Genomic DNA, 25,576 nt, shown 5'->3' with positions numbered 1-25,576 from the left:
GAGTATAAGTGTTAGAAGTCATTTCACTTTGCTTTATACCTTCTGTTCACACGCAAAACATTGGTTCCATTAAGGTTTGGTGATTTAATTATTATTATTATTAAAATGTTCTAGCAATTTTACTATTGCTTATAAAAGAGTAGTGTGACAAAAGGCCGACACGGGTACAGTTATCACTTGAACACTATGATTTTTGCTAATTTTACAAATACATTTACAAGAGTGTTAATGGAACAGACCAAGAAGTTCAAAGCTCCTTCTTGCTACAACATTTACAAACTGTAGGGGGCAGAATTGCGACATAGAGTAAATGTGGCCAACGACACAAATACGACGAAGAAGAAAGAACAGGAAGATGAGGACAGCAGCTGGCTGTGAAACATCCTAGGTAGGCTAATATCAAAAATGAAGAAAACACAACAGAATAGCTTCCATGTGTTGACACAGTCTAAATACAATCTGTTAAATGCTAGATGTGCAAATCTGTAGTTTAACTGGAAGTGAATGTTTTGTCTGAATCCTCCTTGTTGAGAAAGCGTCTGTTGTGACGATACTGTAACATGAATGCTGTAAGTGGTGTAAATAGCTAACATTACTGTAACGCTATGTATACAACATGTTTCGTTCATTAACTTTACACCCAGAAGCAGTTTAATACTCTTTATTAAGGTACCCCAACCTACTCCTTCATAACTTCAACGTTCTTCTGGTGTGGTGGTTGAATGAAAGGTTTCATTCGATCATGTGACATTTTATTGATTGTTTTCATGCCGATTTTTACAGAAGATGCTATTTATTGTAAGGCATGCAAAGGTGCTTATTAATCACGAGATTACTTAAGCCAGTAGCCATTTAAACCTTAAATTTACATGTATTTTGATAGGAGTTTGGTGAAATGAGTGAGCTTAGTTTGTCAGATCAGTCATAACATGAAATGTTGAGGATAGAGGTTTAACACAGTGCTGTTGCAGCTTTAACATTTACTTACGTTGTTTACATATGTATTATAATATATTTTATAACATGTGACAAAATGTTGAAGCAGCTTTTAAGCCTCAGTGAAATGCTGAGTTCTATATTGTTCAGGTTAAACTATGTGTTGCTGTTTGTGTTGTAGGGTTTGAAGCAGCACAACTGAAAGCACTGGTACACATGTGATATATTATGTGTCCAGTTGATTTTCTCTGTTATTTTCCAGCAGGTTCTATGCTCCGTTTAAGAACACCTGAAGAAGAAGAAAGCTGTTGTGAGATTTCCCAGCTCAGAGAAGCTGTTTTCCAAAACAATGACAGACTTGTTGATGAGATGCTTTGCCAAGAAATGTACAAGAAAGTCATCAACTGCAGAGGAGGCTGGGGGATTGCAGGCACCCCTCTGCATGCTGCAGTTTCCAAAGGGCATTTGAGCTGTCTGCAGGTTCTGCTAGCCCACGGCGCCCTGGTGGACTGCGTGGATGTAAAAGCTCAGACCCCTCTCTTTGCAGCTGTTCGTGGGAAATACCTCGACTGTGTCTTAACGCTCCTACGAGCAGGCGCCAACCCCAACGGGGACACATCCAATAATTGCTCCCCTGTCCTCACTGCGGCTCGGGAGGGTGATGTAGAGATATTAAAGGAACTGCTTAAACATGGCGCAGAGGTGAACTCCCGCTCCAAAGTGTCACTCTGGACCTCCAGCGCCAGGGTGTCGAGTGGGCCGCTGTACCTGGCTGCAGTTTACGGACACATGGAGTGTTTCAAACTGCTGCTCCTCTACGGGGCGGACCCAGACTACAACTGCACAGATGCAAAACTGCTGAGTTCTATCAAGCAGCCCAAAACGGTGCTGGAAATGTGCCTCAGGCACGGCTGTGGCATGGAGTACATCCAGCTTCTGATCGACTTCGGCGCAAACGTCTACCTCCCCACGCTGATCATTGAGAAGTCGACGAAGCAGAATGAGGCTGTGGAGCTGCTGCTGCAGGAGCGAGGTGCACAAATGATTAATGATTGATCATCCATGATTCCTTTCTGTTCTCTCACCTGGCTACATGCTGCCACGCTAGCAGGATGAAACATTGGTCAATCAGTACATCCTAGTTTCCTGGAAATTATATTATTGGGATATTATATTGGGGTAATAGCTTTAGGGAGGTAGAAGAAGTGTTAAATTATTACATTTGAAATCAATCAAAGATAAAGAAACGAGAGCTTGCAGCCTCAGACAGATCTCGTTAGGTAAAACAATGGGACATCATTGTCTGTTTTATAAATTGTTTATTGTCACCTATGTGCTCATTTCTTCCTTCTCGTTGTGTCTCCAGGAAATCCAATGGCCTTGACCTCACAGTGCCGACTTGCTGTCAGAAGATACCTCCAGAAGATCAACAAGATCCACTGTATTGATCAGCTGGAAATCCCAACAAGTCTCCTGAACTTTTTGCAGTATAAGTCAGTCCCTGTCACTGTTCTGTAGCTAAGCATGTTGTGTCAATTCATTTTCATTTCAGCTGACAAACTGTGGAGCAGCTTTGCCATTGTTCTGCCTGTACATGTGCTGTTCTGTGTGATTATTAGTCATAAGTTATAAGTCAGATGATTAAATGTGTGAATGTGTGGTGTTTACCTCTGTTATCTTATTAATACCTAACTTACTACTAAAGCTTTCCTCTGGTCTCTTTTCAAATTCCACGTCATTGATGGTTGATGTTGAATATTTGAAAGTGTTGGAGTTCACTAACACAGAACCATTAATATCTTTAGGAAACTTAGTTGTGGTTTTTTCCAAAACCAAATCAGTTCAGTGAGTGGAGAAGAAATAGATGTCGAGGGATAAAGGAACATTCTTCTTCTTCTTCTTATTATTATTATTATTATTGTTATTGTTATATAATAATAATAATAAGAATAATATATTTAGTGAGATTATATATTCTATTTTTAGAGAGTGGCCGTCTGGACCTGGTAAAAATGAACATAGTGGATCAAGAAAAGCATCTTGGTCTTGAGAAAAGTTAAATGATTAAATACATCAAATAAAATAAAAATAATACATTAATACAAAGAAATAACGCACGTCCGTGCGTGCGTGTGCGTAAATACCATGGAAACAGAACGACGAGCCAACCGAGGTGACGTCAGGTGTGCAGACCTTGGTGACCTCTCTCTTTGCACTTGGACACTGACCTGAGTTGACCTTTTGCAAAGTCTCTCTGAGGAAGCGATCATCTGGAAAGCGAACACTTGGAGAATCAAAGCTACTGGAATAAAAGCCATCTACTGATCATCTTACTGATCTTACTGCTACAAAACAAACACACTTGGACTTCTTCACTGAGCTAGTGAGAAAACCCAACTGGTCCAGGATGGTTTTCAGCAGGCCTCTGCTCAGCCGGGAGCAGCTGCTGCTCGGGCTCGACCTCGACGGTGGAGGTGAGAAGAAATCGACTTTTATTAGTAGAAACGCAACAGTTTCTCTTCCTAAAACTATTGGAAGCTTTGTCAACATCCAAAACTAATGTAACTTGTTGACATCACGTTCATTTCCTGTTGGTTAAACACAGATTTATTGAAAACTGCTTTTATTCGACGATTTCTTGGTGTAAATTGACGATTTTTTACTGGGAATGGGCTAAATTTCCCGGGAAAGTTGGGGAATGTCTGAACAATAGTGTATTGGTTTGAAAACACTGCTATTTTGGTTTGAGGGCGTCGAAATGTCCAAAATGTGAATGAATGTTTTGTGGAAAAAGATGGCGCCCGGGCCAAAAATTAGAAAATGCTAAAAATCAGTAACTGCCGTCACCATGGAGACGATGGCAGCTTCAGGCGCGAACGTCGTGACGTCAGGACGCACACAGGCTTTCCAGTCGGACACCTGCTGGAAACAGTTTAGTGGTTGAAGCTTGAACTGAAATGACATCAAATGTATCCTGAGACTAAAGATCTGTTAGTTTACTGTGTTTAGAGCTTGAAGTGATCGACTTATGTTGTTCGTTGAGCGCGGTTTAGCGCAATGTTAAGAGTTTTTCTGTTTTGCATCGTTTGTGTCTGTAAATACAGAGTTATGAGTTTGAACGTGTTGTATCACATTTTCCTCTGAAAGTCGTTCCCTTGATTTACAATGAATTGTAAATGGAGGTCTTGTAGTTGATTCTAATGTATAGATTTACTGAAAACCATGTTTGCTTTTACAAATGTTACATGGGACCATCAGTTAACAATCCCAAGTGACCCAGTGACAGAGACACTTATTTTGAAGGAGTCTCATGTCAGTGCACTTTGACATTTGACTGCTTGTGTGCTGCTTCAATGCTACGTTACTCTGTTCCAAATAGTTGATGTTTAATAATTAAGAAATTCTTAACATGTCAAACTATGTATTGTATATATTGTGTTGTTTCCCCCCAGATGGCTCCTCTCCGCGCGGGAACTACGTGGTGGACCGTCCTGCTGGAGATGGACTCCCTGAAGTCGTCAGGATTGTGGACGTCGCTGAAGATCTCCCCATCAACGTCTCATCGGATGAGGAGGAGATGGAGGTAGGTGAGTTCTTGGGTGTTCGTCCGATGTCTGACGATGATGTGGCAGATGATGAGGACACCGACAGCGAGGAGGATGACTGGACCAGTGAAGATTCCGGTTATGACACCATGACTGATGATGAAGACATGGACAGCGAGGAGGAGGTGGAGGAAGAAGATAGGGACACGGAGGAGAATTCCGGTTATGACGGGGATGGGGACGACGACGTCATCAGGCCTCGCTCTCCTCTTGACCAGCAGATGCCATCAGAAGACTTCTGGCACGGCTGTGGACGAGTGGATCCTCCCGTTCCTTGTGCATGTCCTCGACACCCGATTCCTGAGGAACGACCTGAAGATGGACCACAGAGGCGGTCTCTTGCTGGTCCCCGTCGATCCGAACCACCAGTCCCTCAGAGGTTTGAGGATTCTGCTCCTTCAACATCGGGCCTCAGCTCTGCCACCAAGAGGAGCAGGGAAGAGAGCGACACGGAGCAGGTAAGTGCGAAGAGGCATCGGTGGAATCTTGATGGAGGCTTGGACGAGTCAGCGCCATCGACTTCGGGCCTCGGACGCTCGACCAGCGGGAGCCGAGAAGCGAACCACGAGGAGTCAGCGCCTTCAACCTCAGTCGGTGGATCCCACACCTTCAGGAGACTCTGGCTGGGTCCTTTTCTACGGTGGACTGACGACAGCGACTCCGATTAGGACGTTCACCTTGGAAGCTTGTTTCTGGAGGAGCTGGTGATGCCACAGGTTGTCTTTGTTTCTGGAGGGGCTGGTGATGCCACAGGTTGTCTTTGTATCTGGAGGAGCTGCTGATGCCACAGGTTGTTTTTGTTTCTGGAGGGGCTGGTGATGCCACAAGTTGTTTTTGTTTCTGGAGGAGCTGCTGATGCCACAGGTTGTCTTTGTATCTGGAGGAGCTGCTGATGCCACAGGTTGTTTTTGTTTCTGGAGGGGCTGGTGATGCCACAAGTTGTTTTTGTTTCTGGAGGGGCTGGTGATGCCACAGGTTGTTTTTGTTTCTGGAGGGGCTGGTGATGCCACAGGTTGTTTTTGTTTCTGGAGGAGCTGCTGATGCCACAGGTTGTTTTTGTTTCTGGAGGAGCTGCTGATGCCACAGGTTGTCTTTGTTTCTGGAGGAGCTGCTGATGCCACAGGTTGTCTTTGTTTCTGGAGGAGCTGCTGATGCCACAGGTTGTCTTTGTTTCTGGAGGAGCTGCTGATGCCACAGGTTGTCTTTGTTTCTGGAGGAGCTGCTGATGCCACAGGTTGTCTTTGTTTCTGGAGGAGCTGCTGATGCCACAGGTTGTCTTTGTATCTGGAGGAGCTGCTGATGCCACAGGTTGTTTTTGTTTCTGGAGGGGCTGGTGATGCCACAAGTTGTTTTTGTTTCTGGAGGGGCTGGTGATGCCACAGGTTGTCTTTGTTTCTGGAGGAGCTGCTGATGCCACAGGTTGTCTTTGTTTCTGGAGGAGCTGCTGATGCCACAGGTTGTCTTTGTTTCTGGAGGGGCTGGTGATGCCACAGGTTGTTTTTGTTTCTGGAGGGGCTGGTGATGCCACAGGTTGTCTTTGTTTCTGGAGGGGCTGGTGATGCCACAGGTTGTTTTTGTTTCTGGAGGGGCTGGTGATGCCACAGGTTGTCTTTGTTTCTGGAGGAGCTGCTGATGCCACAGGTTGTCTTTGTTTCTGGAGGAGCTGCTGATGCCACAGGTTGTCTTTGTTTCTGGAGGGGCTGGTGATGCCACAGGTTGTTTCTGTTTCTGGAGGGGCTGGTGATGCCACAGGTTGTTTTTGTTTCTGGAGGGGCTGGTGATGCCACAAGTTGTTTTTGTTTCTGGAGGGGCTGGTGATGCCACAGGTTGTTTTTGTTTCTGGAGGGGCTGGTGATGCCACAGGTTGTTTTTGTTTCTGGAGGAGCTGCTGATGCCACAGGTTGTTTTTGTTTCTGGAGGAGCTGCTGATGCCACAGGTTGTCTTTGTTTCTGGAGGAGCTGCTGATGCCACAGGTTGTCTTTGTTTCTGGAGGAGCTGCTGATGCCACAGGTTGTCTTTGTTTCTGGAGGAGCTGCTGATGCCACAGGTTGTCTTTGTTTCTGGAGGAGCTGCTGATGCCACAGGTTGTCTTTGTTTCTGGAGGAGCTGCTGATGCCACAGGTTGTTTTTGTTTCTGGAGGGGCTGGTGATGCCACAAGTTGTTTTTGTTTCTGGAGGGGCTGGTGATGCCACAGGTTGTCTTTGTTTCTGGAGGAGCTGCTGATGCCACAGGTTGTCTTTGTTTCTGGAGGGGCTGGTGATGCCACAGGTTGTTTTTGTTTCTGGAGGGGCTGGTGATGCCACAGGTTGTCTTTGTTTCTGGAGGGGCTGGTGATGCCACAGGTTGTTTTTGTTTCTGGAGGGGCTGGTGATGCCACAGGTTGTCTTTGTTTCTGGAGGAGCTGCTGATGCCACAGGTTGTCTTTGTTTCTGGAGGAGCTGCTGATGCCACAGGTTGTCTTTGTTTCTGGAGGGGCTGGTGATGCCACAGGTTGTTTCTGTTTCTGGAGGGGCTGGTGATGCCACAGGTTGTTTTTGTTTCTGGAGGGGCTGGTGATGCCACAGGTTGTCTTTGTTTCTGGAGGGGCTGGTGATGCCACAGGTTGTTTTTGTTTCTGGAGGGGCTGGTGATGCCACAAGTTGTTTTTGTGTCTGGTGGGGTTGGATTTGCTGTAGGTAGCGTCTTGGACCTTGGTAAATTAATATCTGGTGGCTGAAGAATCATTCAGTATAATCACAATGGACCAGAGGAGTTTGATGTGTTGAAGGATAGAGAGGACTCCTGCATGATGGTTGTGGATCAGGGTGGCTGAGGGGGGGCAAGTGTCCTTGGGCAAGACACTGAACCCCTAATTGCTCCTGATTGTCAGGCCAGCACCTCGTGTGGTAGCTCGCTGTCATCGCTCTGTGAATAGATGAATGATGAATACCAGGAAAGTTCAACACACGTTGGATCAGAGCTCCACTTCAATGCAGCCATTTACCATGTTCTCTATGAGGGACAGCAGGATCCTCTCCTGGCTGCTGATTCCACTGACATCACATCTCACCTCTGCTGCTTCAGGTAGATCTGGGTTAAGTGAGGATCATGTGGATGGAAGGAAGCAGGGATTAGAACTCCTGAATAGAAACTGCTGCAGTTAATGGAGGAAACTCTGGACTATGGGTGAACAGGTAAGTATGAACGTCACTTCATGTATGTCAGACTGACATGGAAAGTAATGTAATTGTACTGTGTAGTAAGTCACAGTACAACAGTCTGTTCATTTCATGTACAATCTCATGTTTAAAGCTGTTAAGAATTCAAAGACTGTGAATCCTACTTTGTTTTTTGAGCGTGTCTCCATCACAGGTAAGTTTGTTGTGATTTTCAACATGATCAAATCTCCTGTAAGTTTTCATTTCACTTATTCAATACAGCCCAGGATTCATTTGACTGACTGTGATTTACTTCTGTGCATTTTTCTTCCTCAAGGTGCAGATGACAATCTCATGCAAAGCTAAGTGAATGACTAAATGTTCTGCATGTCTCTGAGTTACTTTGAATATTTCTTCTCACTGTTGTTTTTTTTTTGCTTGTTGAACCAGACCCAGGTCCTGCAGTCCAAGAGGTGCAGCTCCATGCAGAAGACGAAACCCACCGGACGTCCCCTGATTCAGTGCAGCCAGCAGGATTCCAGTATATACACTACAGCGACCTCCAAGAAGCTACGTGGAAGACCGAGACCCGATGTCCAGAGTTTCCTTGACGACAGAGGCTGACCAGAAGGATGGATGACCATAGGGTCAGCTGGAGAGGAGTGGTCCCCTGTGTGCCTCAGTGAGTAATTCTCTCAGTACAATGGTGATAAACTGAAGCTAACAACACGTACACGTATGTTAACAGTACATCTGCTGCTATTTCTTCTAGCACTGAAGCAGTTCACTGAAGCCCACCCTCCACCGCTCCACTGCCTTCAGCCTCCAGTACGGAGGACGAGGACCGTCCCGATCCTACCCGCACCGAGGATGTTGTTCATGATTCCTCTGTGTTGGTGGGGTTGGGAAGCTCCTCACACTCACACAATGGAAAGTCACCATTTGACAGTGAACAAGAGAAAGCAGCAGTTCAGTTTGATAGATGAAGCAGAAATATGACACAAGCTTCAATAAAACACTGAACTGTTCTTTAAGTCCTGTTCTGACTTTCATTTTACCCACAGTCGTGTTACAAGGGGAACTTTTAAAATAAGTAATATAATATAATATAATATAATATAATATAATATAATATAATATAATATAATATAATATAATATAATATAATATAATATAATATAATATAATATAATATAATAATAATAATAATAATAATAATATAATATACTAATAATAATATAAGACAATGGGGTTAAAACAGTGATACAGTACTGATCAGTATGTTAAGTTCGTCCCTGTTAAGAAGCATTTTTTAAACTTCATCACTCTATTCTAAGTAAATGTTACTGAAGTAAAAGTAGAAAAGTTAAAGCACCATTCAAAGTGCTCTTTATGCAGCTCTGTGTCAGATTCCTGTTGTTATTGAAAATCACTGCACCACATACAGTTCTACTTTGTGCCGAGACTCGAGCTGCTTTGAAGACAAACAGGCAACATCAGTGTTGAAGACACAAACAGAGATGTTGGGAGAATGTGACAGTGTGGATTTGGAGAAGATGAATGTTCACAGTAGCTCGTACGTTGCATCGTGTTGCTGATGTCGTGGGGCTGGTTTGGTTGTTTTCACCTCAGTCCTTAAAGGAAAAGGACAAAAGCTACGGCTACAGCTGCTCTGCTCTATTCTTCCATGTTCACTGTTTCTCATTTTGGACATTTCAGCCTGAAGAGTGGAGACAGGCAGCAGGAACCGCAGGTGAGAGTCCTGATGAGAGTCCAGAGCCTCGGAGATAACAGAGTGACCCTGTGGTCAGTTTGGTTCTTACCAGCTGGGTTAAACCTGCAACAGGTCAGTTAGCTGGAGGAGAACCAATCATTTGAAATGAATAACTTTATGTTAACATTCAAACAATTCACTTCCTCAGAGACACGTGGGAAGTCTGTGGGTCTGTTGGTTCTTTGACTGTGTGTAACTCTCCACAGTTCACTGATACAGCTGCTGTGACAGATGAAGCTTCTGGAGACAACGTATCACACTAAGATCCTCTGAGCTGTGATCTCAGGTGAAGCAAGTCAGCTCTGTTCAGTGGATGATGGAGAAGTCAGCAGCAGCAGCAGCACACTGCTGCTCACCTCTTGGTATCAACACAGTATCATTATCTGATCTAGTTTAAAGGCACAAATAAGACAGGGAGAGGTCAAATGGAAATCCATGAGGTAAACTGTAGGAGAGATGGAGTTACTGCAGCATTCAGCTCCTCCATCATGTGAGCTGACAGAAGCAACAAGAAACTTTTGACTGTCACAGCTGAAGGTGCACAGCACAGAGTAAAGTCTCATGAACAGTGTGTGTGACAGGGACAGAGACTATGACAGGACACTTGATACTAACTATGACAATCTGCTGTCATCTGCTGGTCTGCTGTCCCCTCCTTCAATGTAGTTTTGAAATCGTATTGACATGAACAGAAGTTCAGTTCCAGCTCAGCAGCTTGTAGCTGTGTGAGGTTCACACTGGAAGAGCAAACAGAGTTTAGCAGTAAACGAGCAGTAACACTGGGCTTTAATCAGCTGTATCAACAATAAAGTGAATTGAATCCTGCTACAGTCACTGACGAGATGGGAAACAGTTTCTGTCTCATCTAAAGTCAGTCAGTTCAGCTGAATGACATATGTTGACTACACAGGATCACACGTCCCACAGAGAAGTCACAGTTTCTCTCTTCATTTGTGTGGTATAACTCAAATATATAAAGATAGATAGGGAAACTAGGTCTGTTTACTGAAGACATTTGGGAGGAGGACGTCTTCTTAGCAACTGTCATGTCTTTGTTATTCCATCGAATTCCTTGAACGAGCACAAAGCAAAGATTGCGATATTAAAAAGCTTGTTATGAAAGCAGAACAACTGGACATCAAGTCTTTCTGGAAGATTCAGTAGAAACCTGTAAGTTTGTGATGCCTCTTTTCAAGCAGAATATTATAAAGGTACCATTCACTTATGAAACTCGAACACCTCTAAACCACTTTCTGATCACTAATGATCAGAAACAATCAGTTACTTAAGCTCAAGTGTATTAATCTAATCAATAACTGTTAATATCTCTAACTGAGAGAGAGTTAGGTGCTTTAATCCTAACTGTAAGCACCATCTGCAGACGGGAATGAGTTCCTGCCAGACAACACCAGACACCATTTGTTTTATGTGTGAAATGAAACTACTGCATTATGGGTAAAGTCATCAGGTGTGGGAGCACTGGGACGTGCATGACGTCCCAGTGCTGAACCAGTTTACCACTTACTATATTTTGGATGTGCTGGTTTGAAGAGGAAACGGTTCATTACGACAGAGTTGATCTGTCTCTACTTCAGAAAATACACTGCTCAAACAGAAAACTGGAACACATAATCATTCCACTGTACGTCCAAGTCCACCACACCTCTGGAATATCAACCTGTCCAATTAGGAAGCAGCACTTCCCTGTGCTCTTCATAGATGAGAGCAGGTTCACAATGAGCACATGTGACAGACGTGGCAGAGTCTGGAGACGCTGTGGAGAACGTTCTGCTGCCTGCAACATCCTCCAGTATGGCCGGTTTGACGGTCGGTCAGTGATGATCTGCAGAGGCATTGTCTCGGAGGTGTGAGGTACCGGGATGAGATCCTCAGACCCATTGTAAGACCATATGCTGGAGCAGTGGGCCTGGGTTCCTTCTGATGCTCTCTTGAGTTCATGTGGGACTCTAGTGAGCTTATTTAAATTGAAATTAATAATAACAATTAATAATTATTGTTTTGTGGTATTTTTCTGTGAATTTGAATGAGATTCAATGTATAATAAACAACAATTGCATGTTCATTTAACAATAAAGGACGGTTAGATTAACAAGCTTCAAATGTTCAACCACAGCTGACAGTTCTCTTCTGTTAAAACAAGAGAATCTTCTTTACAGTTTACTGCAAGATCACAGAATATCCTTATATCTATAATATCTATATTATATATATATATATAAAAAGGCAGGTGGTACAACACACACTGAGTGATGTACCATCACTGAAATGAAGAATGATCCATTTAGAATTTCATATCTGAGTTTACTTAAGCCAGCAGCCATTTAAACCTTAAATTAGCATATATTTGATAGGAGTTTGGTGAAATGAGTGAGCTTAATTTCTCAGTTCAGTCATAACATTAAAAGTTGGGGACAGAGGTTTAACACAGTGCTGTTGCAGCTTTTACATTTACTTACATTACATACATATATATTCTAAATGTTGAAGCAGCTTTTACATTTACTTATATTACATATATATATATATTAAACATATATATTCTAAATGTTGAAGCAGCTTTTAAGCCTCAGTAAAATGCTGAGTTCTATATTGTTCAGGTTAAACTATGTGTTGCTGTTTGTGTTGTAGGGTTTGAACAGCACAACTGAAAGCACTGGTACACATGTGATATATTAAGTGTCCAGTTGATTTTCTCTGTTATTTTCCAGCAGGTTCTATGCTCCGTTTAAGAACACCTGAAGAAGAAGAAAGCTGTTGTGAGATTTCCCAGCTCAGACAAGCTGTTTTCCAAAACAATGACAGACTTGTTGATGAGATGCTTTGCCAAGAAATGTACAAGAAAGTCATCAACTGCAGAGGAGGCTGGGGGATTGCAGGCACGCCTCTGCATGCTGCAGTTTCCAAAGGGCATTTGAGCTGTCTGCAGGTTCTGCTAGCCCACGGCGCCCTGGTGGACTGCGTGGATGTAAAAGCTCAGACCCCTCTCTTTGCAGCAACAACAAGCAGCAAGAACACTGGGCAGGTCAACTGGATTCTGAGATATTCAGCTCCAAGGCCGAGGATAGCTGCAGAAAAGTACAGAGAGGAGGAAACACAGTTAATGACGTGTAATGGTGGCATTTGAATTGATATAGAAGAAAGGAGAGAGGAGAGGACAGATCTCGTTTAGTAAAACAATGGGACAAAGTGACATCATTGTCTGTTTTATAAATTGCTTCGTGTCACCTACGTGCTCATTTCTTCCTTCTCGTTGTGTCTCCAGGAAATCCAATGGCCTTGACCTCACAGTGCCGACTTGCTGTCAGAAGATACCTCCAGAAGATCAACAAGATCCACTGTATGGATCAGCTGGAAATCCCAACAAGTCTCCTGAACTTTTTGCAGTATAAGTCAGTCCCTGTCACTGTTCTGTAGCTAAGCATGTTGTGTCAATTCATTTTCATTTCAGCTGACAAACTGTGGAGCAGCTTTGCCATTGTTCTGCCTGTACATGTGCTGTTCTGTGTGATTATTAAGTCAGATGATTAAATGTGTGAATGTGTGGTGTTTACCTCTGTTTCCTTATTAATACCTAACTTACTACTGAAGCTTTCCTCTGGTCCAGCTCCCCTTGAATTACACTAGATCATTGTCAGGGAGTTTATTCTTACAATGAAGAACGACTAAACAAATGTCCTTTCCAAATTCCACCTCACTGATGGTTGATGTTGAATATTTGAAAGTGTTGGAGTTCACTAACACAGAGCCATTAATATCTTTGGGAAATGTAGTTGTGGTTTTTTCCAAAACCAAATCAGTTCAGTGAGTGGAGAAGAAATAGATGTAGAGGGATAAAGGAACATTATTATTATTGTTATTGTTATAATATTATTATTATTAATAATAATAATAATAATTATTATATTTAGTGAGATTATATATTCTATTTTTAGAGAGTGGCCGTCTGGACCTGGTAAAAATGAACATAGTGGATCAAGAAAAGCATCTTGGTCTTGAGAAAAGTTAAATGATTAAATACATCAAATAAAATAAAAATAATACATTAATACAAAGAAATAACGCACGTCCGTGCGTGCGTGTGCGTAAATACCATGGAAACAGAACGACGAGCCAACCGAGGTGACGTCAGGTGTGCAGACCTTGGTGACCTCTCTCTTTGCACTTGGACACTGACCTGAGTTGACCTTTTGCAAAGTCTCTCTGAGGAAGCGATCATCTGGAAAGCGAACACTTGGAGAATCAAAGCTACTGGAATAAAAGCCATCTACTGATCATCTTACTGATCTTACTGCTACAAAACAAACACACTTGGACTTCTTCACTGAGCTAGTGAGAAAACCCAACTGGTCCAGGATGGTTTTCAGCAGGCCTCTGCTCAGCCGGGAGCAGCTGCTGCTCGGGCTCGACCTCGACGGTGGAGGTGAGAAGAAATCGACTTTTATTAGTAGAAATGCAATAGTTTCTCTTCCTAAAACTATTGGAAGCTTTGTCAACATCCAAAACTAATGTAACTTGTTGACATCACGTTCATTTCCTGTTGGTTAAACACAGATTTATTGAAAACTGCTTTTATTCGACGATTTCTTGGTGTAAATTGACGATTTTTTACTGGGAATGGGCTAAATTTCCCGGGAAAGTTGGGGAATGTCTGAACAATAGTGTATTGGTTTGAAAACACTGCTATTTTGGTTTGAGGGCGTCGAAATGTCCAAAATGTGAATGAATGTTTAGTGGAAAAAGATGGCGCCCGGGCCAAAAATTAGAAAATGCTAAAAATCAGTAACTGCCGTCACCATGGAGACGATGGCAGCTTCAGGCGCGAACGTCGTGACGTCAGGACGCACACAGGCTTTCCAGTCGGACACCTGCTGGAAACAGTTTAGTGGTTGAAGCTTGAACTGAAATGACATCAAATGTATCCTGAGACTAAAGATCTGTTAGTTTACTGTGTTTAGAGCTTGAAGTGATCGAGTTATGTTGTTCCTTGAGCACGGTTTAGCGCAATGAGTAAATTACAAAGATTTAGTCTGTTTTGCGTCGTTTGTGTCTGTAAATACAAAGTTATGAGTTTGAACGTGTTGTATCACATTTTCCTCTGAAAGTCGTTCCCTTGATTTACAATGAATTGTAAATGGAGGTCTTGTAGTTGACTCTAATGTATAGATTTACTGAAAACCATGTTTGCTTTTCCAAATGTTACATGGGACCATCAGTTAACAATCCCAAGTGACCCAGTGACAGAGACACTTATTTTGAAGGAGTCTCATGTCAGTGCACTTTGACATTTGACTGCTTGTGTGCTGCTTCAATGCTACGTTACTCTGTTCCAAATAGTTGATGTTTAATAATTAAGAAATTCTTAACATGTCAAACTATGTATTGTATATATTGTGTTGTTTCCCCCTCAGGTGGCTCCTCTCCGCGCGGGAACTACGTGGTGGACCGTCCTGCTGGAGATGGACTCCCTGAAGTCGTCAGGATTGTGGACGTCGCTGAAGATCTCCCCATCAACGTCTCATCGGATGAGGAGGAGATGGAGGTAGGTGAGTTCTTGGGTGTTCGTCCGATGTCTGACGATGATGTGGCAGATGATGAGGACACCGACAGCGAGGAGGATGACTGGACCAGTGAAGATTCCGGTTATGACACCATGACTGATGATGAAGACATGGACAGCGAGGAGGAGGTGGAGGAAGAAGATAGGGACACGGAGGAGAATTCCGGTTATGACGGGGATGGGGACGACGACGTCATCAGGCCTCGCTCTCCTCTTGACCAGCAGATGCCATCAGAAGACTTCTGGCACGGCTGTGGACGAGTGGATCCTCCCGTTCCTTGTGCATGTCCTCGACACCCGATTCCTGAGGAACGACCTGAAGATGGACCACAGAGGCGGTCTCTTGCTGGTCCCCGTCGATCCGAACCACCAGTCCCTCAGAGGTTTGAGGATTCTGCTCCTTCAACATCGGGCCTCAGCTCTGCCACCAAGAGGAGCAGGGAAGAGAGCGACACGGAGCAGGTAAGTGCGAAGAGGCATCGGTGGAATCTTGATGGAGGCTTGGACGAGTCAGCGCCATCGACTTCGGGCCTCGGACGCTCGACCAGTGGGAGCCGAGAAGCGAACCACGAGGAGTCAGCGCCTTCAACCTCAGTCGGTGGATCCCACACCTTCAGGAGACTCTGGCTGGGTCCTTTTCTACGGTGGACTGACAACAGCGACTCCGATTAGGACGTTCACCTTGGAAGCTTGTTTCTGGAGGAGCTGCTGATGCCACAGGTTGTTTTTGTTTCGGGAGAAGCTGCTGATGCCACAGGTTGTCTTTGTTTCTGGAGGAGCTGCTGATGCCACAGGTTGTTTTTGTTTCTGGAGGGGCTGGTGATGCCACAGGTTGTTTTTGTTTCTGGAGGGGCTGGTGATGCCACAGGTTGTTTTTGTTTCGGGAGGAGCTGCTGATGCCACAGGTTGTCTTTGTTTCTGGAGGAGCTGGTGATGCCACAGGTTGTCTTTGTTTCTGGAGGGGCTGGTGATGCCACAGGTTGTCTTTGTTTCTGGAGGAGCTGCTGATGCCACAGGTTGTCTTTGTTTCTGGAGGAGCTGCTGATGCCACAGGTTGTCTTTGTTTCTGGAGGAGCTGCTGATGCCACAGGTTGTCTTTGTTTCTGGAGGAGCTCCTGATGCCACAGGTTGTCTTTGTATCTGGAGGAGCTGCTGATGCCACAGGTTGTCTTTGTTTCTGGAGGAGCTACTGATGCCACAGGTTGTCTTTGTTTCTGGAGGAGCTGCTGATGCCACAGGTTGTCTTTGTTTCTGGAGGAGCTGCTGATGCCATAGGTTGTCTTTGTTTCTGGAGGAGCTGCTGATGCCACAGGTTGTTTTTGTTTCTGGAGGGGCTGGTGATGCCACAGGTTGTCTTTGTTTCTGGAGGGGCTGGTGATGCCACAGGTTGTTTTTGTTTCTGGAGGGGCTGGTGATGCCACAGGTTGTCTTTGTTTCTGGAGGGGCTGGTGATGCCACAGGTTGTTTTTGTTTCTGGAGGGGCTGGTGATGCCACAAGTTGTTTTTGTGTCTGGTGGGGTTGGATTTGCTGTAGGTAGCGTCTTGGACCTTGGTAAATTAATATCTGGTGGCTGAAGAATCATTCAGTATAATCACAATGGACCAGAGGAGTTTGATGTGTTGAAGGATAGAGAGGACTCCTGCATGGTGGTTATGGATCAGGGTGGCTGAGGGGGGGCAAGTGTCCTTGGGCAAGACACTGAACCCCTAATTGCTCCTGATTGTCAGGCCAGCACCTCGTGTGGTAGCTCGCTGTCATCGCTCTGTGAATAGATGAATGATGAATACCAGGAAAGTTCAACACACGTTGGATCAGAGCTCCACTTCAATGCAGCCATTTACCATGTTCTCTATGAGGGACAGCAGGATCCTCTCCTGGCTGCTGATTCCACTGACATCACATCTTACCTCTACTGCTTCAGGTAGATCTGGGTTAAGTGAGGATCATGTGGATGGAAGGAAGCAGGGATTAGAACTCCTGAATAGAAACTGCTGCAGTTAATGGAGGAAACTCTGGACTATGGGTGAACAGGTAAGTATAACGTCACTTCATGTATGTCAGACTGACATGGAAAGTAATGTAATTGTACTGTGTAGTAAGTCACAGTACAACAGTCTGTTCATTTCATGTACAATCTCATGTTTAAAGCTGTTAAGAATTCAAAGACTGTGAATCCTACTTTGTTTTTTGAGCGTGTCACAGGTAAGTTTATGGTGATTTTCAACAAATCTCCTGCAAGTTTTCATTTCACTGATTCAATACAGCCCAGGATTCATTTGACTGACTGTGATTTACTTCTGTGCCTTTTTCTTCCTCAAGGTGCAGATGACAATCTCATGCAAAGCTAAGTGAATGACTAAATGTTCTGCATGTCTCTGAGTTACTTTGAATATTTCTTCTCACTGTTGTTTTTTTTTTGCTTGTTGAACCAGACCCAGGTCCTGCAGTCCAAGAGGTGCAGCTCCATGCAGAAGACGAAACCCACCGGACGTCCCCTGATTCAGTGCAGCCAGCAGGATTCCAGTATATACACTACAGCGACCTCCAAGAAGCTACGTGGAAGACCGAGACCCGATGTCCAGAGTTTCCTTGACGACAGAGGCTGACCAGAAGGATGGATGACCATAGGGTCAGCTGGAGAGGAGTGGTCCCCTGTGTGCCTCAGTGAGTAATTCTCTCAGTACAATGGTGATAAACTGAAGCTAACAACACGTACACGTATGTTAACAGTACATCTGCTGCTATTTCTTCTAACATAATATAATATAATATAATATAATATAATATAATATAATATAATAATAAAGACAATGGGGTTAAAACAGTGATACAGTACTGATCAGGATGTTAAGTTCGTCCCTGTTAAGAAGCATTTTTTAAACTTCATCACTCTATTCTAAGTAAATGTTACTGAAATAAAAGTAGAAAAGTTAAAGCACCATTCAAAGTGCTCTTTATGCAGCTCTGTGTCTTCATACACAAACAGAGATGTTGGGAGAATGTGACAGTGTGGATTTGGAGAACATGAATGTTCACAGTAGCTCGTACGTTGCATCGTGTTGCTGATGTCGTGGAGCTGGTTTGGTTGTTTTCACCTCAGTCCTTAAAGGAAAAGGACAAAAGCTACGGCTACAGCTGCTCTGCTCTGTTCTTCCATGTTCACTGTTTCTCATTTTGGACATTTCAGCCTGAAGAGTGGAGACAGGCAGCAGGATCCTCTGAGCTGTGATCTCAGGTGAAGCAAATCAGCTCTGTTCAGTGGATGATGGAGAAGTCAGCAGCAGCAGCACACTGCTGCTCACCTCTTGGTATCAACACAGTATCATTATCTGATCTAGTTTAAAGGCACAAATAAGACAGGGAGAGGTCAAATGGAAATCCATGAGGTAAACTGTAGGAGAGATGGAGTTACTGCAGCATTCAGCTCCTCCATCATGTGAGCTGACAGAAGCAACAAGAAACTTTTGACTGTCACAGCTGAAGGTGCACAGCACAGAGTAAAGTCTCATGAACAGTGTGTGTGAAAAGGACAGAGACTATGACAGGACACTTGATACTAACTATGACAATCTGCTGTCATCTGCTGGTCTGCTGTCCCCTCCTTCAATGTAGTTTTGAAATCGTATTGACATGAACAGAAGTTCAGTTCCAGCTCAGCAGCTTGTAGCTGTGTGAGGTTCACACTGGAAGAGCAAACAGAGTTTAGCAGTAAACGAGCAGTAACACTGGGCTTTAATCAGCTGTATCAACAATAAAGTGAATTGAATCCTGCTACAGTCACTGACGAGATGGGAAACAGTTTCTGTCTCATCTAAAGTCAGTCAGTTCAGCTGAATGACATATGTTGACTACACAGGATCACACGTCCCACAGAGAAGTCACAGTTTCTCTCTTCATTTGTGTGGTATAACTCAAATATATAAAGATAGATAGGGAAACTAGGTCTGTTTACTGAAGACATTTGGGAGGAGGACGTCTTCTTAGCAACTGTCATGTCTTTGTTATTCCATCGAATTCCTTGAACGAGCACAAAGCAAAGATTGCGATATTATAAAGCTTGTTATGAAAGCAGAACAACTGGACATCAAGTCTTTCTGGAAGATTCAGTAGAAACCTGTAAGTTTGTGATGCCTCTTTTCAAGCAGAATATTATAAAGGTACCATTCATTTATGAAACTCGAACACCTCTAAACCACTTTCTGATCATTAGTGATCAGAAACAATCAGTTACTTAAGGTCAAGTGTATTAATCTAATCAATAACTGTTAATATCTCTAACTGAGAGAGAGTTAGGTGCTTTAATCCTAACTGTAAGCACCATCTGCAGACGGGAATGAGTTCCTGCCAGACAACACCAGACACCATTTGTTTTATGTGTGAAATGAGACTACTGCATTATGGGTAAAGTCATCAGGTGTGGGAGCGTGCATGACGTCACAGTGCTGAACCAGTTTACCACTTACTATATTTTGGATGTGCTGGTTTGAAGAGGAAACGATTCACTACGGCAGAGTTGATCTGTCTCTACTTCAGAAAATACACTGCTCAAACAGAAAACTGGAACACATAATCATTCCACTGTACGTCCAAGTCCACCACACCTCTGGAATATCAACCTGTCCAATTAGGAAGCAGCACTTCCCTGTGCTCTTCATAGATGAGAGCAGGTTCACAATGAGCACATGTGACAGACGTGGCAGAGTCTGGAGACGCTGTGGAGAACGTTCTGCTGCCTGCAACATCCTCCAGTATGGCCGGTTTGACGGTCGGTCAGTGATGATCTGCAGAGGCATTGTCTCGGAGGTGTGAGGTACCGGGATGAGATCCTCAGACCCATTGTAACACCATAGGCTGGAGCAGTGGGCCTGGGTTCCTTCTGATGCTCTCTTGAGTTCATGTGGGACTCAAGTGAGCTTATTTAAATTGAAATTAATAATAATAATTAATAATTATTGTTTTGTGGTATTTTTCTGTGAATTTGAATGAGATTCAATGTATAATAAACAACAATTGCATGTTCATTTAACAATAAAGGACGGTTAGATTAACAAGCTTCAAATGTTCAACCACAGCTGCCAGTTGTCTTCCGTAAAAACAAGAGAATCTTCTTTACAGTTTACTGCAAGATCACAGAATATCTTTATATCTATAATATCTATATTATATATATATAAAAAGGCAGGTGGTACAACACACACTGAGTGATGTACCATCACTGAAATGAAGAATGATCCATTTAGAATTTCATATCTGAGTTTACTTAAGCCAGCAGCCATTAAAACCTTAAATTAGCATATATTTGATAGGAGTTTGGTGAAATGAGTGAGCTTAATTTCTCAGTTCAGTCATAACATTAAAAGTTGGGGACAGAGGTTTAACACAGTGCTGTTGCAGCTTTTACATTTACTTACATTACATACATATATATTCTAAATGTTGAAGCAGCTTTTACATTTACTTATATTACATATATATATATATTAAACATATATATTCTAAATGTTGAAGCAGCTTTTAAGCCTCAGTAAAATGCTGAGTTCTATATTGTTCAGGTTAAACTATGTGTTGCTGTTTGTGTTGTAGGGTTTGAAGCAGCACAACTGAAAGCACTGGTACACATGTGATATATTAAGTGTCCAGTTGATTTTCTCTGTTATTTTCCAGCAGGTTCTATGCTCCGTTTAAGAACACCTGAAGAAGAAGAAAGCTGTTGTGAGATTTCCCAGCTCAGACAAGCTGTTTTCCAAAACAATGACAGACTTGTTGATGAGATGCTTTGCCAAGAAATGTACAAGAAAGTCGTCAACTGCAGAAGAGGCTGGGGGATTGCAGGCACGCCTCTGCATGCTGCAGTTTCCAAAGGGCATTTGAGCTGTCTGCAGGTTCTGCTAGCCCACGGCGCCCTGGTGGACTGCGTGGATGTAAAAGCTCAGACCCCTCTCTTTGCAGCAACAACAAGCAGCAAGAACACTGGGCAGGTCAACTGGATTCTGAGATATTCAGCTCCAAGGCCGAGGATAGCTGCAGAAAAGTACAGAGAGGAGGAAACACAGTTAATGACGTGTAATGGTGGCATTTGAATTGATATAAAAGAAAGGAGAGAGGAGAGGACAGATCTCGTTTAGTAAAACAATGGGACAAAGTGACATCATTGTCTGTTTTATAAATTGCTTCGTGTCACCTACGTGCTCATTTCTTCCTTCTCGTTGTGTCTCCAGGAAATCCAATGGCCTTGACCTCACAGTGCCGACTTGCTGTCAGAAGATACCTCCAGAAGATCAACAAGATCCACTGTATGGATCAGCTGGAAATCCCAACAAGTCTCCTGAACTTTTTGCAGTATAAGTCAGTCCCTGTCACTGTTCTGTAGCTAAGCATGTTGTGTCAATTCATTTTCATTTCAGCTGACAAACTGTGGAGCAGCTTTGCCATTGTTCTGCCTGTACATGTGCTGTTCTGTGTGATTATTAAGTCAGATGATTAAATGTGTGAATGTGTGGTGTTTACCTCTGTTTCCTTATTAATACCTAACTTACTACTGAAGCTTTCCTCTGGTCCAGCTCCCCTTGAATTACACTAGATCATTGTCAGGGAGTTTATTCTTACAATGAAGAACGACTAAACAAATGTCCTTTCCAAATTCCACCTCACTGATGGTTGATGTTGAATATTTGAAAGTGTTGGAGTTCACTAACACAGAGCCATTAATATCTTTGGAAAACGTAATTGTGTTTTTTCTGAATTCATTTCCAAAACCAAATCAGTTCAGTGAGTGGAGAAGAAATAGATGTCGAGGGATAAAGGAACACAATTTGACTCAATAGCATGTGACTATTACAGTGAATTACAATTATTAATCGTTATTATGGCTCCTTTTCTACACTCCAGATTGGGTTTCATTGAATTTTTGTTTTAATCTAAATTTCAACCTATTGGAAAAACTGCTAATGTTGGTCTTTATCCTGTGTGAGTATAAGTGTTAGAAGTCATTTAACTTGGCTTTATACCTTCTTTACACACGCAAAACATTGGTTCCCTTAAAGTTTGGTGATTTATTATTATTATTATTATATTTAGTGAGATTATATATTCTATTTTTAGAGAGTGGCCGTCTGGACCTGGTAAAAATGAACATAGTGGATCAAGAAAAGCATCTTGGTCTTGAGAAAAGTTAAATGATTAAATACATCAAATAAAATAAAAATAATACATTAATACAAAGAAATAACGCACGTCCGTGCGTGCGTGTGCGTAAATACCATGGAAACAGAACGACGAGCCAACCGAGGTGACGTCAGGTGTGCAGACCTTGGTGACCTCTCTCTTTGCACTTGGACACTGACCTGAGTTGACCTTTTGCAAAGTCTCTCTGAGGAAGCGATCATCTGGAAAGCGAACACTTGGAGAATCAAAGCTACTGGAATAAAAGCCATCTACTGATCATCTTACTGATCTTACTGCTACAAAACAAACACACTTGGACTTCTTCACTGAGCTAGTGAGAAAACCCAACTGGTCCAGGATGGTTTTCAGCAGGCCTCTGCTCAGCCGGGAGCAGCTGCTGCTCGGGCTCGACCTCGACGGTGGAGGTAAGAAGAAATCGACTTTTATTAGTAGAAACGCAATAGTTTCTCTTCCTAAAACTATTTGAAGCCTTTTCAACATCTAAAACTAATGGAACTTGTTGACATCACGTTCATTTCCTGTTGGTTAAACACAGATTTATTGAAAACTGCTTTTATTCGACGATTTCTTGGTGTAAATTGATGATTTTTTACTGAGAATGGGCTAAATTTCCCGGGAAAGTTGGGGAATGTCTGAACAATAGTGTATTGGTTTGAAAACACTGCTATTTTGGTTTGAGGGCGTCGAAATGTCCAAAATGTGAATGAATGTTTTGTGGAAAAAGATGGCGCCCGGGCCAAAAATTAGAAAATGCTAAAAATCAGTAACTGCCGTCACCATGGAGACGATGGCAGCTTCAGGCGCGAACGTCGTGACGTCAGGACGCACACAGGCTTTCCAGTCGGACACCTGCTGGAAACAGTTTAGTGGTTGAAGCTTGAACTGAAATGACATCAAATGTATCCTGAGACTAAAGATCTGTTAGTTTACTGTGTTTAGAGCTTGAAGTGATCGACTTATGCTGTTCGTTGAGCACGGTTTAGTGTAATGAGTAAATTACAAAGATTTAGTCTGTTTTGCGTCGTTTGTGTCTGTAAATACAAAGTTATGAGTTTGAACGTGTTGTATCACATTTTCCTCTGAAAGTCGTTCCCTTGATTTACAATGAATTGTAAATGGAGGTCTTGTAGTTGACTCTAATGTATAGATTTACTGAAAACCATGTTTGCTTTTCCAAATGTTACATGGGACCATCAGTTAACAATCCCAAGTGACCCAGTGACAGAGACACTTATTTTGAAGGAGTCTCATGTCAGTGCACTTTGACATTTGACTGCTTGTGTGCTGCTTCAATGCTACGTTACTCTGTTCCAAATAGTTGATGTTTAATAATTAAGAAATTCTTAACATGTCAAACTATGTATTGTATATATTGTGTTGTTTCCCCCTCAGGTGGCTCCTCTCCGCGCGGGAACTACGTGGTGGACCGTCCTGCTGGAGATGGACTCCCTGAAGTCGTCAGGATTGTGGACGTCGCTGAAGATCTCCCCATCAACGTCTCATCGGATGAGGAGGAGATGGAGGTAGGTGAGTTCTTGGGTGTTCGTCCGATGTCTGACGATGATGTGGCAGATGATGAGGACACCGACAGCGAGGAGGATGACTGGACCAGTGAAGATTCCGGTTATGACACCATGACTGATGATGAAGACATGGACAGCGAGGAGGAGGTGGAGGAAGAAGATAGGGACGTGGAGGAGAATTCCGGTTATGACGGGGATGGGGACGACGACGTCATCAGGCCTCGCTCTCCTCTTGACCAGCAGATGCCATCAGAAGACTTCTGGCACGGCTGTCGACGAGCGGATCCTCCCGTTCCTTGTGCATGTCCTCGACACCCGATTCCTGAGGAACGACCTGAAGATGGACCACAGAGGCGGTCTCTTGCTGGTCCCCGTCGATCCGAACCACCAGTCCCTCAGAGGTTTGAGGATTCTGCTCCTTCAACATCGGGCCTCAGCTCTGCCACCAAGAGGAGCAGGGAAGAGAGCGACACGGAGCAGGTAAGTGCGAAGAGGCATCGGTGGAATCTTGATGGAGGCTTGGACGAGTCAGCGCCATCGACTTCGGGCCTCGGACGCTCGACCAGCGGGAGCCGAGAAGCGAACCACGAGGAGTCAGCGCCTTCAACCTCAGTCGGTGGACCCCACACCTTCAGGAGACTCTGGCTGGGTCCTTTTCTACGGTGGACTGACGACAGCGACTCCGATTAGGACGTTCACCTTGGAAGCTTGTTTCTGGAGGAGCTGGTGATGCCACAGGTTGTCTTTGTTTCTGGAGGAGCTGGTGATGCCACAGGTTGTTTTTGTTTCTGGAGGAGCTGCTGATGCCACAGGTTGTTTTTGTTTCGGGAGAAGCTGCTGATGCCACAGGTTGTCTTTGTTTCTGGAGGAGCTGCTGATGCCACAGGTTGTCTTTGTTTCTGGAGGAGCTGCTGATGCCACAGGTTGTCTTTGTTTCTGGAGGAGCTGCTGATGCCACAGGTTGTCTTTGTTTCTGGAGGAGCTGCTGATGCCACAGGTTGTCTTTGTTTCTGGAGGAGCTGGTGATGCCACAGGTTGTCTTTGTTTCTGGAGGGGCTGGTGATGCCACAGGTTGTTTTTGTTTCTGGAGGGGCTGGTGATGCCACAGGTTGTTTTTGTTTCTGGAGGGGCTGGTGATGCCACAGGTTGTTTTTGTATCTGGAGGAGCTGCTGATGCCACAGGTTGTCTTTGTATCTGGAGGAGCTGCTGATGCCACAGGTTGTTTTTGTTTCTGGAGGGGCTGGTGATGCCACAGGTTGTTTTTGTTTCTGGAGGGGCTGGTGATGCCACAGGTTGTCTTTGTTTCTGGAGGGGCTGGTGATGCCACAAGTTGTTTTTGTTTCTGGAGGGGCTGGTGATGCCACAGGTTGTTTTTGTTTCTGGAGGAGCTACTGATGCCACAGGTTGTCTTTGTATCTGGAGGAGCTGCTGATGCCACAGGTTGTCTTTGTTTCTGGAGGAGCTGGTGATGCCACAGGTTGTCTTTGTTTCTGGAGGAGCTGCTGATGCCACAGGTTGTCTTTGTTTCTGGAGGGGCTGGTGATGCCACAGGTTGTCTTTGTTTCTGGAGGGGCTGGTGATGCCACAGGTTGTTTTTGTTTCTGGAGGGGCTGGTGATGCCACAGGTTGTTTTTGTTTCTGGAGGGGCTGGTGATGCCACAGGTTGTTTTTGTTTCTGGAGGGGCTGGTGATGCCACAGGTTGTTTTTGTTTCTGGAGGGGCTGGTGATGCCACAGGTTGTCTTTGTTTCTGGAGGGGCTGGTGATGCCACAAGTTGTTTTTGTGTCTGGTGGGGTTGGATTTGCTGTAGGTAGCGTCTTGGACCTTGGTAAAT

The 25,576-nt window shown here is 43.8% G+C and overlaps 4 protein-coding genes and 1 long non-coding RNA gene across 7 annotated transcripts; all 5 read left to right on the top strand.

Annotated features, from left to right (window-relative positions):
• Positions 1–323: 323 nt before the first annotated feature.
• On the top strand, positions 324–2,487 carry LOC113156801 (ankyrin repeat and SOCS box protein 12-like). 3 transcript variants are annotated; one of them, XM_026352136.1, is made up of 3 exons: positions 324–388; positions 1,199–1,969; positions 2,303–2,487. In XM_026352136.1, the coding sequence occupies exons 2-3, from the start codon at positions 1,207–1,209 to the stop codon at positions 2,452–2,454; spliced, it is 915 nt and encodes a 304-aa protein (XP_026207921.1). In that variant the 5' UTR covers positions 324–388; positions 1,199–1,206; the 3' UTR covers positions 2,455–2,487. The 3 variants fall into 3 exon arrangements, with proteins under 3 accessions (XP_026207921.1, XP_026207923.1, XP_026207922.1); XM_026352138.1 differs by having other exon boundaries at positions 338–388; positions 1,202–1,969; XM_026352137.1 differs by lacking the exon at positions 324–388 and adding an exon at positions 407–569.
• A 599-nt stretch (positions 2,488–3,086) lies between these two features.
• Positions 3,087–5,313, top strand: LOC113155983 (E3 ubiquitin-protein ligase Mdm2-like). The gene is made up of 2 exons (XM_026350753.1): positions 3,087–3,410; positions 4,389–5,313. Exons 1-2 carry the CDS (start codon positions 3,344–3,346, stop codon positions 5,207–5,209), a joined length of 888 nt encoding a protein of 295 aa, XP_026206538.1. The 5' UTR covers positions 3,087–3,343; the 3' UTR covers positions 5,210–5,313.
• A 2,045-nt stretch (positions 5,314–7,358) lies between these two features.
• Positions 7,359–8,714, top strand: LOC113155984. Its single transcript, XR_003298267.1, has 2 exons — positions 7,359–8,362; positions 8,453–8,714. It is a non-coding gene; the product is annotated as an uncharacterized LOC113155984 (long non-coding RNA).
• A 4,857-nt stretch (positions 8,715–13,571) lies between these two features.
• LOC113156604 (E3 ubiquitin-protein ligase Mdm2-like) lies at positions 13,572–15,704 on the top strand. Its single transcript, XM_026351839.1, has 2 exons — positions 13,572–13,895; positions 14,884–15,704. The coding sequence occupies exons 1-2, from the start codon at positions 13,829–13,831 to the stop codon at positions 15,702–15,704; spliced, it is 888 nt and encodes a 295-aa protein (XP_026207624.1). The 5' UTR covers positions 13,572–13,828.
• A 6,594-nt stretch (positions 15,705–22,298) lies between these two features.
• Positions 22,299–24,431, top strand: LOC113156603 (putative RNA exonuclease pqe-1). Its single transcript, XM_026351838.1, has 2 exons — positions 22,299–22,622; positions 23,611–24,431. Exons 1-2 carry the CDS (start codon positions 22,556–22,558, stop codon positions 24,429–24,431), a joined length of 888 nt encoding a protein of 295 aa, XP_026207623.1. The 5' UTR covers positions 22,299–22,555.
• The last annotated feature ends 1,145 nt before the right edge of the window (positions 24,432–25,576 follow it).

Source organism: Anabas testudineus, chromosome 19 (genome assembly GCF_900324465.2).
Source record: "Anabas testudineus chromosome 19, fAnaTes1.2, whole genome shotgun sequence".
NCBI classification, from domain to species: Eukaryota; Metazoa; Chordata; class Actinopteri; order Anabantiformes; family Anabantidae; genus Anabas; species Anabas testudineus.
The sequence above is the reverse complement of the archived record's forward strand: the minus strand, read 5'-3'. Positions and strand labels throughout refer to the sequence as shown.